Here is a 16566-nt window from a genome sequence, read left to right on the forward strand (position 1 = left end):
ATGAGAATCTTTTCTGTAGACTAACAAAAGCAATGACAAACTTTTTCTGGTTGGCAAAGAAACAGCAAGGGAATCTCAGGGACAAGGCAGGAAGATGTTTGGTGAAGGCCAACGGCAGGCACCACATGAGAACCGTGCTAGGCCCTGGGCAGACGTAAAAAGGCACCTCAACCCTATCTAGCCCAGATGGTGATGGATGACCCCAAAGTCTCCCCAAAGTGAGCTAGATTCTAAGGACTGGAAGGACTGGAATGGCCAGTGCTCACAGAGTGGCAGCCCCATTCTCAGGGGAGACACCGAGGCAGAGAAAAACGGGCTCAGTCTTTACCTCCTGTTGCGTAATCACCACATCCTGGATGCTGGCCATCAATTGATGTTCCTCAATTCCATATTGAGTACATCACCTGTCAAGTGTACCCAACATGTGATTGATCAACATCTCAATCTGTTAATCTCGAACAATGTCTGAAAACACGGGGCCAGGATCCAGGCCCTCGACAAGTAGAAGAAAAGTAAACTGGAGCATTTTCCCAGACCAGACACTCAACAAAAATTTCAACATTGATGATTACCTCTGGATTGATAGCTCATTTACCACGACTGTGACCTAAGAGCAGAACGATGACAGTGGCAGGATAACACTAATGAGGTTGACAAGAATTAAAGAAGCTCTCTTTACTTGAATTGTCCTCTATCACTTCAAACTCAGTGATGCTCAAAAGACCTAGTATCATCTCTGCCTTCCAGATGGCTCTTTTTTGATGTTCGGATATCACCACCCAGGTTCACTGCCACGTTTCACACCTGCTGTGCTTGTTTTCCCCACCCCCCACCGCAGAACCTTTTCTAACAGTCAACACTAGTAATTAGAAAGATTAAAGACCTTGTCTAAGGTCCCACAGCTAATAAGTGGCAGAGCTGGGATTTGAACCAGAGGAATTCAACTCCGAGCCCCCCTCCTTAGCCCTATGCTGTGCTGCTTTGCGAGTCTTCTTGATCCGTCGTCTTCTAATTAGCCTCTTGCATTAGTCTTTCACTGGAATCACCCATCACGAGCCTTTTCCAGAACCACATCACCCACCAAGAAGACGTGCAACAGCTCCTACCTGGTGTTTCTGCTGTTTAGATAGTGTCACCAGCTGAACTGTGACCCACCTCCCCCCTCAAAATTCGTATATTGAAGCCCTCACCCCAAGTAGCACAGAATGTAACTGTATTCGGAAATAGGATCTTTAAGACATAATTAACTTACAATGAGGTCATTAGATTGGGTCCTAATCCAATATAACTGGTGTCCCTATAAGAAGATGAGATTAGGACAGAGACACAGAGAGGAAAGACCATAGGAAGACACGGGGAGAAGGCGGCCGTCTGCAAGTCCAGGAGCGAGGCCTCAGGGGAAGCCAATCCTGCCAACATCTTGATCTCAGACTTGCAGCCCCCCAAAATTGTGAGAGAATAAATTTTGTTTTAGTTACCCAGTCTGTAGTTCTTTGTTGTGGCAGCCCTCGCCAACTAATTCAGATATTAATGTAAAAAACAACTGTCAACCTATTACCTGTGGAATGAAGCTCATGCTCCTCAGCCTGGTCTTTGCCCACCAGTCTTCTCTCCTACCTTACGCCCTGGGAGGTTCTCATCTACGTACACCTGCAGTAGGACTGTGGTGCCCATATACCACAGCCCCTCTGCCAGCCAGCGAACCCAGCTGCCATGAGTGTCAGCTTTCTCTGGAGAATAACCCTCAGCTGACAGCTGCCCTCCTGAGTACAGCTACTGTGTTGCCCCCAAAATAAGACCTAGCCGGACAGCTCTAATGCGTCTTTTGGAACAAAAATTAATATAAGACTGGTATGTTATATAAGACCCGGTATTATATTATGTTATATAAGACCCAGTATTATTATATTATATTATATTATATTATATTATATTATATTATATCCGGTCTTATATTATATAAGATCCGGTCTTATATTAAAATAAGACGGGGTCTTATATTAATTTTTGCTCCAAAAGGAGCATTAGAGCTGATGGTCCGGCTAGGTCTTATTTTCGGGGAAACTAGGTACAAGAGCCTGTCACTCTGTGGTTAATACCTGTACAACAGGCCAAGACTAGACTTTACCTAAGACACCACCTCGCTGGCTTCCTCCTCCTTATTCTGCCACTCTCCCTCCCTTATAAGTTCTACCTGAAGGACACACCCTCAAAAATCATTTTCACAAGAATCTGTGCCACAGCTGCTGCTTCTAGGAAATCTAGCCCAAGACACCGCCCTTCCCTGATGGGAGCATATAGACGGTTTGCGGGCGTGTGTCTAAAGAACTGCGTCCATCTTCTCTGTGCTGTGCCTTCCCATCTGCCAAATCCCACCCTGTCTTCCAGACTCCAAAGTGGGGATTAGCGCAGGACATCATTGGGGGTCACCTCCATGGGAAGAGGCACCGTCACCTACCCAGCTCACCCCAATCACTCCTTCAGAGCCCAGCAGCTACCCCATGCACGGGGTAGCTGGAAGAGCCAGCATGTAGCAGGCACTCCCTCAACCACTGATGATGCGTTAAGACAGCCACGATGCTAAGTAACACCTTCTCCCCAATTTTAAAGATGTCACACCTGCACTGAGCAACGCAAACAGAAGTAGCTAGGGCATGATCGACACACGCAGTTATTATTTAAGAAAAGTGATTTTAACTCCATGCCCCTCCTTGCTGCACCCTCCACCACTAAGTTACACAGGTAGGCGTATTTCTAGTGCTCTGTGCATTAGGAAGTATCCAAATAGATGGCTTGAGGTTATCCCTGTTCCTTCCATTTGAAGATGGCCAATAAAATCACAGACAGTTACATATAAATTGCAATCTCAATCTTACAAAAGGGCATTAAAATGTCACGGCTTTTCATCCAATGGTTTAGAAAATAAACACTAAGGACCGAGGCGTAACAAAGCATTGGTCAGTGAGCACGGTCTACCCAGGTGCAGGCAATAAAGGAGTAGACTGTTTGTAGAGAATTTAAATAATAAACTCACTAAAAGGCAGTCTGCGTTTTATCATCACCCAAGACTGGCAATGTTAAACAATGTCTAAACAATAGTGATAACAAAGAACCACCTGCTCACCCCTGTGTGGATTATTCCCACTGCTCTGAGCCCCGCCTCAGGAAACCAGTGCCAAGGCCTCAACCCCACGTGGTCTCTCTAAGGTTACTGTTCAAAGTGGATACATTTCTCTAAGTATGGGTTTGAAATGAAGGAAGGAGAAGGACTAGAATGAACTTTCTGAAGTGATGGCAGCTACTAGCCATATGTGGTTACCAAAGATCTGAAATATGGCCAATGAGACGGAGGAACAGAGCCTTTCATTTTATTTAAATAGTCACATGTGGCTAGTGGTTACCATACTGTTCAGTGCAAATCTAGAATGTATATTTTCATATAAGTAGGATAATAGGAAAATTATGCAGACACAAACTCCTGAAACCAATCTCCTTCCAATTTTCATCTTTCTTTTTGACATTTCTTTTTGACATCTTTCTTTCAGACATTTGACATTGTTCGTGCACTGATACCAGAAGGCTTACACAGATAGTGGAAATAGACCAAATACCTGCACAAGAGGTGGCTTCCACCGTAGGTTTTTCAGGGGAGCAGGAGTGAAGTTGAAAGAACCTGTGGGGCGCTTCTTAAGCAGTAATACAACTCCTGTGGGATTTTCTCTCAATTTTCTCACCAGATTTTTTAGCTGCCATCCCACCTTCGAAGAAAGAAAATGAGGAGAGGGGACTCGCTCATGAATAAGGAAAAACCAAACCTGTGAATGTATCTCAAGGAAATCAGTCGTGAGCACACAGGTAGACAAATAGACAAATACAACACAAGTAGGTTCATCTTAGCACGGCTTAAAATTGTGGAAAATTGGATATAAACTGCAAATTTTAAAAATTCAAGCAAAATGGTGTTGGGTTTAGTCAAAAGTTCTCGAGGGGACTATTAGGTCTTAAGTCTCGATGAGAAACTCACCACAGTTTGCCGGTTGACCTGAATGACTTCATCACCTGCATGAATCTTCTGAGATTTGTCTGCAGGAGACTGTTAGAAACAAACAGAGAGACCTATCTTAGTTTTTAACCTTCTACTTCTTTCTGCTTCTACTTCTTCTTCCTTCTATCGTCTGTAGACAATGAGCAACGGAAATATAATTTTCTCAAGAAATATTACAAAGTGCACATGAGTGCGCTGAGACTACCTAGTTTGTAGAAGCCTGTGTTATCTATTGAATTAGTGGTCTGTTAGAACAGATAATCTGTCATTTCGGACAGCCGAGCTCATCTCACCTGTCAGGGAGAGTGGGACACACTGTCGCCAATGATGAACTGAAAAAAGCCACTGGTTCATCTAAAGATGCCTTATATGAACCTTATCAAAATTAATCTTACAGAAGCTGACCAACTGTTTAACAGGTAAAGACTCACTGTAACTCTGTCATCCCATTTCCTTTTAAGTGATTATTAAAACGGTCTTATTTTTTACTCAACCTTGTTTTTCTTTTATCACAATGCTACTAAAATAGATAGATGGCGAAAATAGAAATTGTATTTCTTTAGAGAAAATGAATTTAAAATTTTTCCATTTCAGTTGCATTCACAATAAATGAGTTTTCAGTAACAAAGCAAACTTCCAGACTTTGTTTTCCCAAAGAATACTTTGCAACAAATTTGCAAGTAGATGTAGATATAGATATATTCACGTGTGTATAGATAGATAGATTAATGTAATGTATTTGTCAAACATTTTGCCCATAGTATTCTTGTTCATTTAGTCAAACTAGAACTCTTTATGACTAAGATACCTCATCTGAGCAAAAGAGAAGGAAAGGATAAACCTTTGATTTTAAATTATAATCAAATGTTATCTAGGCCAGACTATTTTATTTGGTAACTTATATAACTGGCTGAATCTTCAATTTACAACTATCCTCAAACAAACAAAAAAAAAAAGAAAGAAATAGCACCTTTGAACATGTTGAGGGAGGTAGCAATTAAAGCCAAGATACACTTGCTGAATTTTCTCACTCAACTGTTGTGACAGTCTCAACAAGAAGTGAGCAAGTGACATTAAACTGTAGAAACATTCCCACTGATTTATCTAGGTCCAACACAAAGCACAGGTGTGACTGTTATTTTTGAAAAACATTTAACCTGCCGCCATAACAACCAGCAGTGCCTCATCTGAGAGACTAGTATCGTGGGTGCCGCAGGGCGATGGCCTAACTCAAATTTCTCAGCCACTTAAAAAAAAACAAAAACAATGTATCAGTGCTCCTTTTCGATCCTGTGTGTCAGATGTTTAACCCATAGCTTTCCAGTTAATCTTCCTGGACTAAGCATTCATTTATGGTTGGCTTCACATTATAAAAGATGGCCCCAAGGCCAGGAAGTCCCTATTTACAGATGTGCAATTTAAAAAAAAAAAAAAAAAAGCCCCAGTGTCCTGAATTGACTTCCTTTCCTAAGAATCCTCATGCATTCATTTCTCAAATGTCCTACCAAGCGATTAAGAGTTGTGCTTGGCAGAACACTGGTAAAGAGAGACCTTGATACCAAAAGTCTCCCTAGGGCAGTAGCTCTTGCCTATCTTCACCATGAGCCAGACGACTGAAAAATGATGCCCATTTTGGTATGGGGCAGAAGGGTGATGACCTGGAGAAGAATGTATCCATTCTTCAGAGGCTAATCTAATTCCCACCTCATCGTGAGGGTGGAGGATAGCAGTACGGATCGGATCCTGTCGAGATCCTGTCAAGGTCTTGAGCATCATCAGAAAAAGAAGCCAGATAGAGGAGAATCTCTAGATACTGCTTAATCTGACGTTGGAATGATCCTAGCTTCTCAGATAACCTCAGAAAAGAACAAAGGAAAAAGAAAAGGACCAAAGGACGAGATGGCCTCTGGCATTGCTTCAGCCTACAATCCAAGACAGAGGACACGGGGACACCTGGCTTGGCAATGCAATGACTGATTTCCCACCCACTACCATGCACCACACTAGGTTTCCATGAAGACATTCTGACTCTGAAGTTTTAGCAACCTTAAATGATAGCTGGAAAGCTTTCCTGGTTCTGGCATTCTCTTTCATCATTTAAGTATAAAATAATCCAGCATGAAATATAAAACATCCAGGTTAATCCCTGGGTAGGCTTAGGTAAGAAGTGGATTCTTACCTAACTTCCCACCCGCATCTATGAGACTTAGCAAGTGTTCAGCGTATTCTGGGTACTCAATGAACACAGCTGAATGACTGAAAGGATGAGTGACATTTTCAAATGGATGACCACAGGCAATAAGTTTTCCTTTTTCTGATCTTTAACTGGATGGAAACCACCTTCCTCTGGGATGACTTATACACAGTCCTTTCTGGGAGTACCAGAGTCAACTACATTCAGGTCAACCCTGAATCTCTCACCCAGTCTTTTAAATCTGGTAGGAATTCTGGTAGGAAATGTATCATTACATTTGACAGACATTTCATTTGATTCAAAGCAGCTTGTCTAGTCTCCCATTCAACGCTCATCTTTGAAATAAAATGGGGGACAGAAGGGAGGGATGTTTTGAAGAGGAGAAATCTGTGTGCCTTCTGATAGCTATATTAGTGTCTACACACTTGCCAAAGATTGAAATTGCTTCAAGAAGACCAGCGAGAGTCTAGAACCACAGAGGTCTGCTTATTCATGCAATCACCAAATTGCTAAATGACATTCACCATCCTTCTGAATCCATCCAACTCCAAAATAAGACACTGGGTGGCTACTATGTGTGTATATTCTCGTCATGGTTCAGCTGAAATATATTAAGTCTATGACAAGAATAGGGGATGAACTGTGTAATGCATTATGCATTTTTTCTTTTACACCATCCCCAGCCTAAGAGGCTGTTATTGCCTCTCAGGTGAGGCGATGTAAATTTTCCTCGTAGTTCTCAGTGTGTTCTCATTGTTGAACAATAAAGAATGCTTAAAGACACTACCATCTATTCATTCATCTGCCACAACCACACAACTTATTTATAAGTCATTGATTGCCTTAAGCAATGTCCTTGTTTTCTTACTACAAAAATCAAGTGTGTATAACAAACCCTCATCAAAGATCAGGCCCTTTTATTTTATCAAAATACCCACGCAGCTGAAGCTCAAAATGCAACATGTATTTCCACAAAACAGATTAGAAAAGTAGGTACCAATTTCTTCTATTTTAAGGAATTCTTTCCTCTTGTCTTAGTTGATTAAACAGATTAATTCCACAGACACATGCTTCTTTGACACAGATCCTGGAAACTATTCAAACATTTTAAGCTTCATATCAATGTCATTTAAAAGCTAGCCAGATTGTAGGTTGCAAAAAGAAAGCACTTAATTAGCTCTACTTTTCACAAATTCAAAGAGCCAGGAGAGCTCTCGGCCTCACGTGGAAAGGTGCTGGCTCGGTTACTGGATGGCCATCAGCTGTGGCTGGGTGGCATGAGCTGTTGCCGGTTAGCCACTGGCCACTAATATAACTGCTGTGACCACGCTAGTGGGTTGGTTTGGTTGGTTGGCAGAGAAGCAGACTGCGGATCGAGGCTAGCAAGTGCGGTTAGCAAGCGGATTATGGATTGTGGATCGTGTTGATCCTACTTCCTGTGTCTCGCCCAGCCGCCAGCGAGACTGGGTGCGGGAAGACCCCTTGTTGGGGTACTGGCGGATGTTTGCTTTTGTGTCTCGACCAGCCGCCATCGAGAATATAGTGGTATGACTCCCCTATCTGTGGCTCTGTTGTTGTTCTTTTTTGGCCTAGCCATATTCTGTGTCCACCCACTGAGAGCAGGACCAGAGACCCTGCATGACACACACCTTTCGTGTAGCAGAATTTCCAAAAGAAAGACAACAGTGTACAAAGTGTCTCACCATAGCAACAGCCCTGCCTTTTCTATTCAGAGGATTAGAGGGGGGGAAAAAACTAAATTTCAATATCATGCCAAATATTATGAAATACAACCCTACAAAAAGAATCTATGTCACACAAAAATCCTTAAAGAGTTGCTCCGGTGACACATAAATTCCATGAGACAAACAAACAAAAGGTATTTACACATTTGGCTAACAATTACAGTTCTTCTAGGAGTGATTCTCAATGGCAAAGAGATCATTGTTTTTGTATTTATGGATTAACACTTCCAGGGTGCAAAAGGAATAACACAAGCATGGGGGTGAAAAGCTAGGCAAGGTGCATGAGCAATAAAGGACAATTTAAATAATAAATTGACAACAGCTGGTGAGAAGCAGTGTCCTAGCAACAGAAATAAACAAAACAGGCACCCTCACGCTCACTAAGGATAATAAAACAGCATGCATACATTTAAATGAAAAGCATGGGGACTCTGTGTCAAATTTGCTTAAACATCCAATACCGTTTACATTTAACGAACAGGTACTTACATTCTCTGTGGTTCCAGTAATCACGTGCAATCCATCATAGGTTGATTTGATGTACATGCCCTAGAGAGAGTCACAGATATTATTAACTCTTTACACCAACATGTAGAAATATAGCCACCAAGTGAGACTTGAACTTACAAAACATTAAAGGCAGTCCCTGCAGAATAATACTCATTTTTAAGCCTCCTAAAACATTGTGAAACAAGATCCAAAGAGAGGTGAAGGAGAACTCAACAAACCAAAATACTAGTGAAAGAAATCAGAAAACAAGATCTCTTTGATATTGTCATTTGTGTGCCAGGAACACCGAATTTTGCCATAACTCTGGGGACTCAGGAGGCATCTTCTCAGCCCTGAAGAATGAATGAGGCCTTTCCAACAAGGGCGGTTCTCTTCTGACCATCTCTTTGTCTAGTGACACAATATGATCAGTTAACTTTGGTATCAGCAGTCATTACAGGGTGAGTTATTCAAGCCACTCACAATCCAGACCAGGATGTATGAATGAAGGTTGTTAAATAACGCAACATAGGAAATAAATTAGAAACAGGTACTTTTCCCTTTTAAGGGAAGCATGAGACACATACGCTCTTTTCCTAAAAGGCCTGATAAGCAAACTCAGGGGTGAGTGCCCTATCGTCGAAGAAATATTTCTGTACTCTGGCATATCATGTATAAAAAGTGTTTACTAAATTTTTATAAGATGAGGAAAGATAGCAAAAAGTAGATTGGGCAAAGAGTAGTTGCTCACCTTGGTATCAATATCACAATAATGCATTCTCTTAAAAAATCATTTTGACCCCGAACTTGCCCCTACACCACTCTATAATGAGAATCTCCTCACATACTGACACCTTTAAGGTTCTCCTTCTTCCTCTCCTTTTCGGTTACCTTCATTGCCAGAGTGATCAGATTCTCCCTCCATGCAGTCAGTACTCCTCTTCCCTGAGCATTTGCTTGTACAACTTGACCATCTGAAATGGCAACTCCATTTCTGCTCACGCAGGCATTTCTCTGCTTCTACGTGACTATAAACTCACCTCCTGAAAGCCTTCCCTGTCGAATCTATTATAATCTATCATTTACTTTGAAGCCGAGCAGCCTCCGTATACATTTCTCCACTTACTACGAATGCAGCCTGGTCATCATTTGGCTGCTTTTGTTTTCCTGTCTGAGAGTAAAGACTGTCTTGACGTCTCCCCACAGCTACGTACACGCGAGGCACGCCCCTCGTCATGCCCTCATGAAAGCAGCTACAGCAGCTGCAGCCACCAATCACCACTGCACATGTCCTGTGCAGTCCCACATCGGCCACTCAGCATCCATCATCTAAATTAACACTTTCAACAACCCTGTGAGACAGTTATTATTATTCATTTTTGATGGATGAGGAAATTGACACATAAAGCGGTTACGTCACTTGAGGGCTGAGATTTAAACCTTGACTCGACGCCTCTAAGTTTGTCAATGGGCCTCACAGCTTCTTCACTTAAATTTCAGCAAATTCATCTCATTGGCTGCATGCTAGGGACTGGGAGAGCTAGGTATCTGGGTGCTGGTCTAAGTAGTTAGGTATCTACCTACCTGGATGTATTCTCAGGGCTTGTTCTCATAGAGCTCGTACCTTACTAATGAAACATTTCTGAACAATTTTTCAGAATCATTTCTTCCAAGGAGACTCTTCTCATATTCTTCTGAAGTGCTAACAGAGACTTTCAGAGCAGATGTTCTTATGTACCCAGAGACCATCTTTCCTTTGTGTAAATGCTTTATATTTCCTTCCATTGCTAAGTCCTAAAAATAAAACTGTTACGGTAATTCCTTCAAGATATGAGTGTACAGTTTTTAAATTGTACTTATTTTTATACTTTGAAGACATAAAATATGTCAACAGTTCAAGATGGTAAAATTCTCACTACATAGTGGAAGACGGCCTAATTTAATGCTATTCAGAATTACAGTGAAAGCAATAAGGAATTATGGGGGAAATAAACTTTAATAAATGACGATGTGTTATCATTTGAAAATAAAATACGTGTGGGTCAGAATTCTTACCAGGCCTTCCCCAGGTTTAATGTTTGGTAAGTGAACTTCCTCCAGACAGGCACACTGGCTCATGACAGGATCCCTGGTAGAGCGGATTGTTTTGTCACAAATGCCATTTAAAACCTTGACCTAGAGTTAGAGAGGCAAAACGTCAGGAAAGGTTCAATCATTAATGAAGTTTATCTCAAGCTGAGTTTTAAAGAAATGCACTTGACCTATAATCTCTAGCTCTGGGCGGCAATCATTTTGATACTGCTCACCGAATGCACAGCAGCACTTGGACTCCATATTTGCAACCTGTACAAATGGTACCCGGCATTTCAACTTTGTTTAAAATGTGCAACATTTATATTATCTCATTTATGACCACTGAAGAGCACAGGCAGGGCAGAAACAGAAACCTCCATTTTGACAGTTAAAGAGAATCATGGATTCCCAGCCACCTGTATTTTTTGTAGCGATCACTCATATTCTCTACATACCAAATATTGACAAGATTATCTTGCCTGCACCTGTTTTATTTTTTTCAATAGATTTTATTTTTTAAAGCAGTTTCAGGTTGACAGAAAAAATGGGCAGAACGTGCAGAGTTCTTATATACTTTCTATCCCACCCTAACACAGTTATAGTATTATAATATAGTTAATAATAAAAAGATATTATTAACACCTTGCATTAGTGGTGGTACATTTGTTCAAGTTCATAAACCAATATTGAGAGATTATTATTAATTAAAGACCATAGTTTACATTAGGGTTCTCTTTTGTGGTGTGCAATTCTACGGGTTTTGACAAATGCCTCCTGTCATGTATCCACCATACAATGTCATACAGAATAATTCTGACACCTAAATATCCCACACTCCACATGTTCATCTTTCTCCTCTTGCCCCACTGTGAATCCCGGACTTTTATTTTTTTTTTTGGTCTCTGTTATTTTGCCTTTTCCAGAAGGTCAAATAGTTAGAATCATACAGTATGTAGCCTTTCAGATTGGCTTCTTTCACTTAGCAATATGCATTTACATTTCTTCCAGACCTTTTCACGGGTTGAGAGCTCATTTCTTTTTTTTTGGTGAATAATATTCCATTGTCAGCATGAACCACAGTTTATTTATCCATCACCTACTGAAGGACATCTTGGTTGCTTCCAAGTTTTGGCGATTATGCATAATTGTGCTATAACACTCTGTGCAAGATTTTGTGGCTATAAGTTTTCAATTCATTTGGGTAAATACCTAGGAGTGCAACTGCTGGAATGTATGGTAAGAGTATGTTTAGGTTGTAAGAAGCTACCACGCTGTCTTCCAAAGTGTCTGCACCATGTTGCATCCCCACCAGCAACGAATGAGAGTTCATGTTGCTCCACATACTTGTCAGCATTTGCTGTTGTCATGTTTTGAATCTTGGTTATTCTAACAGGTGTGTCGTGGTACTTGTTGTTTTAATTTATAGTCGCCTAATGAAACATGATGTTGAACATCTTTTCATACACTTATTTACCACTCGTATATCTTTTTTGGTAGTGTCTGTTCAGATCTGTTGCCAACTTTTTAATTAGATTGTTTGTTTTCTTGCTATTGAGTTTTCTGATTATTGAGTTTTATATATTTCAGACACAAGTCCTTTATCTGATATCTGTTTTGAAAATATTTTCTCCCTGTCTCAGGCTTATTTTTTCCTTCTCTTAACAGTACATTGCATGGAGACAAGTTTTGAATGTTAATGAAGTCTATCTTACCGATTTTTTTTTTCAATCTATAGTGCTTTTGGTGTTGTATCAAAAAACCCATTGCCAAACCTAAGGTCACCTAGAATGTCTCCAGTTTTCTTCTAGGAGTTTTACAGTTTTGTGTTTTAAATTTAGGCGTACCATCTTTTCAGTGATGGCGATATTCACATTCTCTGAATGCAAACACTAACAAAGTAAAACTTTAGAAACGATGTGAAGACCCCTATTGAGTAGTCTCTGTGTAGAAATCACAGTGGTTACGTGTGGTTACTTCCGCCAATCAGATTCATCTAACCTTTCAAAATTAAACAACCAAAGAAATCAGGAAATTCCAGAGTGACTTTTTTTTTCCAAGGGGGAGAAACCAAGAAGTGACATTTTGCACATTCCTCCAATTTGTTTAGCCTCCCTATTTATGGAAAATATATTTATAGTAGTTTCATTGCTAAATTCCTCAACATCAGTTGGAGGAAGGCCTTATCAAAAGAGCACAGGCTGGCTTATGTCAAAAGGAGGAAGCGATGATGAATAGTTATAAAATGCCTTTAAACAGTCACAGTACACCCCCCTCTATCATAAGGTTTTTGCCAAGAATATTTTTTTAATCAAACTGGTCCTAAAGTGAAATTTGCAGATCAGTTCATCCTTGATTAACAGGCTAGGTATCAATTTAAGTATCACGGCACTCTGATGAAATGTTCAGAGGATAAAAAAACAAAGCAAATGAGAAACCCCAATATATCCAATTTCAGCACAGGAATTTTCACAGTAGTTGGTCTTGTTGTTAAACGACTTTATTCTTCCTTTTCTGTCTAAATTAATAGACCCATATCCCAAAAACCAACATTTCAAAGTATATCCTGAAGTAATTAACCACAGTGAATTTACTTTAAGTAATGTGATTCCCACTGGTTTGGGGAAAGGAATTTTATGATAACTTGCAGAATATATACTTACTATGGTTAGAACTTTATCTTCCATTTCTGCTACAGGACAATCCTAAAGAAGGGAAGGAGAAAAAAATAAAAACTAAATTCAAAAGCTTAAAACTTCCAAAAATTGTTGGCTTGCCCGTCTGGATATTTCCTGGAGCTCAAGATGGTCCCTGACATGCCCCCCACCCCCACCTTGCAGCCTGAACAGTTCTGGATGGAAAGAGACCTGGATCGAAAGAGACCTGGACAGAGAGTGCAGCATACAACTGGAGCTGCCATTTAACTCCTCCTGAGGCTCTGCTCAATCCTGACCCCAGGAGCTTATCATCCCAGGAACCCATCTGAACAATTATTTAATCTGAAAAACTACAAAAATCATCAAGCTGAAATCCACCTACTGTCCAGACTGTGCAGAAGGTAGTAAGCCAGAAGTCAAAGTCCAAAAAACCTGACAATGGCTCCCAAATGGGATCCCAGGCTCCACGAGCACTGGGCCAGGCGTCTTTAGCTCTGGACCTGCCTATAAGAATAGCTTTCAAATGAGGGCTTAAATAAGCTCAGCCACAAAAGTTTATTTTAAGCACCACTGAGATTAAATCAGATATTTCAATCCTTCATAGATGAAAAAGATTCAACAAAACATTCATTTAACACACTGCCAAAAAAGTGGTCTTGAGGTATGCTATTGATGACATTAAATAAAAGGCTGGAACGCAAAGCATTATTTACTCAGCTTAAGAACAAAAGACTGGGAACTGTTAGCTGATTATAGGAATCACCATTGTCCTGTCTAGAAGCAACCAAAGCAAAACTGCCCATGTGAAATTCTCAGAGTTAACCTAGAACTTGCCTGCAGCAGAAGAAAAGGGAGACCAACCACGTTCTTCAGAGTTTTTTTAGCACAGTTAAATATAACCCTAAACTGGGGCTTTCCAGAGAAAATGCTGATTATTTCATGTACGTGAAGGGTATCAATCAATTCTGTTGAAATTGTCACTTTCACTTCGATCAAAAAGTCATTTCAGGTCATGAAGGGGGATAGAAATAGCTAACCATTTCTACCCTATGTGATTTTTTATAATCAGATTTTCAGTGTCTTTAAATTTTTAAAAATTTTTCTCTACTAGGTAAAAATCTGAGAAATAATTGTAGTTTCTCACTGCTCCCAAAATTTACATTGACTCTCAGGAAAAAAGTAGGCAAGTAAGAAAATGCTTAAAAAAAAAAAGTTATAAATTTAAACTACAGGAACAACTTCTATAAAATATGAGTGATTACAGCTCAAAAACATGCTTTTCTTCCTCCAACTTGGCACTAAACCATCAACTACCATGATGGCTCGTCCCCTATTAACACCATCTGAAGGACAAATTTATTAAACAAATGACAACTTTAGAAAAACAGAACACTAAGGTCCTGTGCTAAAACTAAAACTAATAATTTGTGTTTATGATCTTTCATTACAAATCCCCGAATGATATGAGCATTGTCATCGTCGTCAGAGGGCTCCAGGTGAGCTCCTGGGCCCAAGATTCAAGGTGGATGGGTGACCTCACAGTTCCTGATACTTGAGTCTTTGATGGAGCCAAGTCACTTAGAACATAGGTTCCTCACTGTAGCGATAGAGGCCCTGGGTGAGGGGAACTCTGCTGCCTCCCTGAGTGGTTCGAGTCAGCATGTGAAAGTGCTCACTTTTTATTTTACCTTCCGCCACCATGAACGTGGAGGATCCCACACCCATTCCTACCAGTAGGAAGCAGCTGCAGGCGTGACTTAGTGTTGTTTGGCATGAAGGCCATGGAATGGAAAAAAAGGAGCCCTGGAAATAAGTCACCCCCTCATGAGTCAGACGGTAGGAGGAACTTTGCCACATTCCTTGGTCACCCTGATCAGCATACTCAAGCCAGCCTACCTGGCACAGACCTAGCCTGGGCGGCTATCAGGTGCCGCTTCCCTCTGCCGCTGCTCTTCCTTATTCTATATTCTTACTACCTAAGTAGCCCTGGACAATCCATTTAACTTCTCCATGCCTCTGTTTCCTTCTCCATAATTCAGGGATGATCAAATCTACCTCAGAAAACTGTTGCGAATTAAATGTGGTAACACATGTCAGCATGTAACACACAACTGATTCACAATTGGCACTCACGGCTTTTTCCTCGTCTGCTTTCATGCCTATCCTTCTTTCCATTCAGTTTTCGTCGGCTTGACATTGCTCATTTCCCTCATTTCTTCCCTCATCACACTAGAATTCAGCACCTGCCACTGTCCTTTTGTCTCTTGCCATTGCGATTCCAGTTTTCATGTCATTGCAACTTCAGGAGGAGAGATTAAAGATAGAGACCACGGTCCCTTCCCACCTCGGTTTCCTTCATCTGAAATTATAGCCTGAAATCTGGACAGAATTATCAGTCCGTGGACAGAGTGTGAGGCTGTGACGGAAGCACGGTTAAAAGCAGTGTGCACTTTCCTCACAGGGGAGAAAAGCAGCAAATATTTACCCTTCCAATGGGGAGACTTACATGTTATCAGCAGAGCGAAAGGTGCAAAGAAAGTGACAAGAAAGAAGTAGGGGACAGCACCTATGTTCTCTGATTACTACAGAAAACACACGTTCACCAAGAGCTAAACATGTTTTTTCAATCTAAGTTCATAAAATGATACTCCCACATACCATGTTTCCCTGAAAATAAGACCTAGCCGGACAATCAGCTCTAATGCGTCTTTTAGAGCAAAAATTGATATAAGACCCAGGCTTATATTATATTATATAAGACCCAGGCTTATATAATATTATATAAGACCCAGTCTTATATTATAGTAAAACAAGACCACGTCTTATATTAATTTTTCCTCCAAAAGACGCATTAGAGCTGATTGTCTGCCTAGGTCTTATTTTCAGGGAAACAAAGTATTTTTATATATTGCCAGTCTTAATCCTTAAAAATTGTTCAAATTTAAATAAACCAAAAAAAAAAAAATACCAGAATGTAAGAGTAACATATTTGTTAACTTCTCCTTAAGCCATCAAGCCTGGTTCTAGAAAACTAGTACAAGGCAAGATTTTTATATTCCCTACTATCAGCTACTATTTCACGGTGCTTTGCATATGTTATATCGTATTTAATCTTCCTAATGATCTTTTGAGGTAGATATTATTTTTTAAAGTTTATATTATTTCTCTATTTTTAATTTTACATGAGTTCATAAATGTGATGATACACACATTTTTTGTAAATGAAAAAACTTTTTCTTTTTTTTTTTTGGCTTGGTGCTCATGTGCGTGCCTTCCCCATTTCTCTCCCTGCCAAGATAAACTCATTCTTCTTCCAAATTGTCCATTGTACTTATGTATTCCTTTATGTATAGTTTTTTTTTAGAT

The 16566-nt window shown here is 40.3% G+C and overlaps 1 protein-coding gene across 2 annotated transcripts in view; it reads right to left on the reverse strand.

Annotated features, from left to right (window-relative positions):
- Window positions 1-16566, reverse strand: part of CNKSR3 (CNKSR family member 3) — an 82582-nt gene that overhangs the window by 11592 nt on the left and 54424 nt on the right. For both annotated transcript variants that reach the window (XM_033094702.1, XM_033094694.1), the window contains exons 5-9: window positions 13207-13248; window positions 10529-10648; window positions 8474-8533; window positions 4025-4093; window positions 3612-3758 (exon numbers count right to left, since the gene is read on the reverse strand). In XM_033094702.1, coding sequence (XP_032950593.1) covers window positions 3612-3758; window positions 4025-4093; window positions 8474-8533; window positions 10529-10648; window positions 13207-13248 — 438 coding nt within the window. The remainder of the gene's footprint in view (window positions 1-3611; window positions 3759-4024; window positions 4094-8473; window positions 8534-10528; window positions 10649-13206; window positions 13249-16566) is intronic.

Source organism: Rhinolophus ferrumequinum, chromosome 3, assembly GCF_004115265.2.
Source record: "Rhinolophus ferrumequinum isolate MPI-CBG mRhiFer1 chromosome 3, mRhiFer1_v1.p, whole genome shotgun sequence".
NCBI lineage: Eukaryota > Metazoa > Chordata > Mammalia > Chiroptera > Rhinolophidae > Rhinolophus > Rhinolophus ferrumequinum.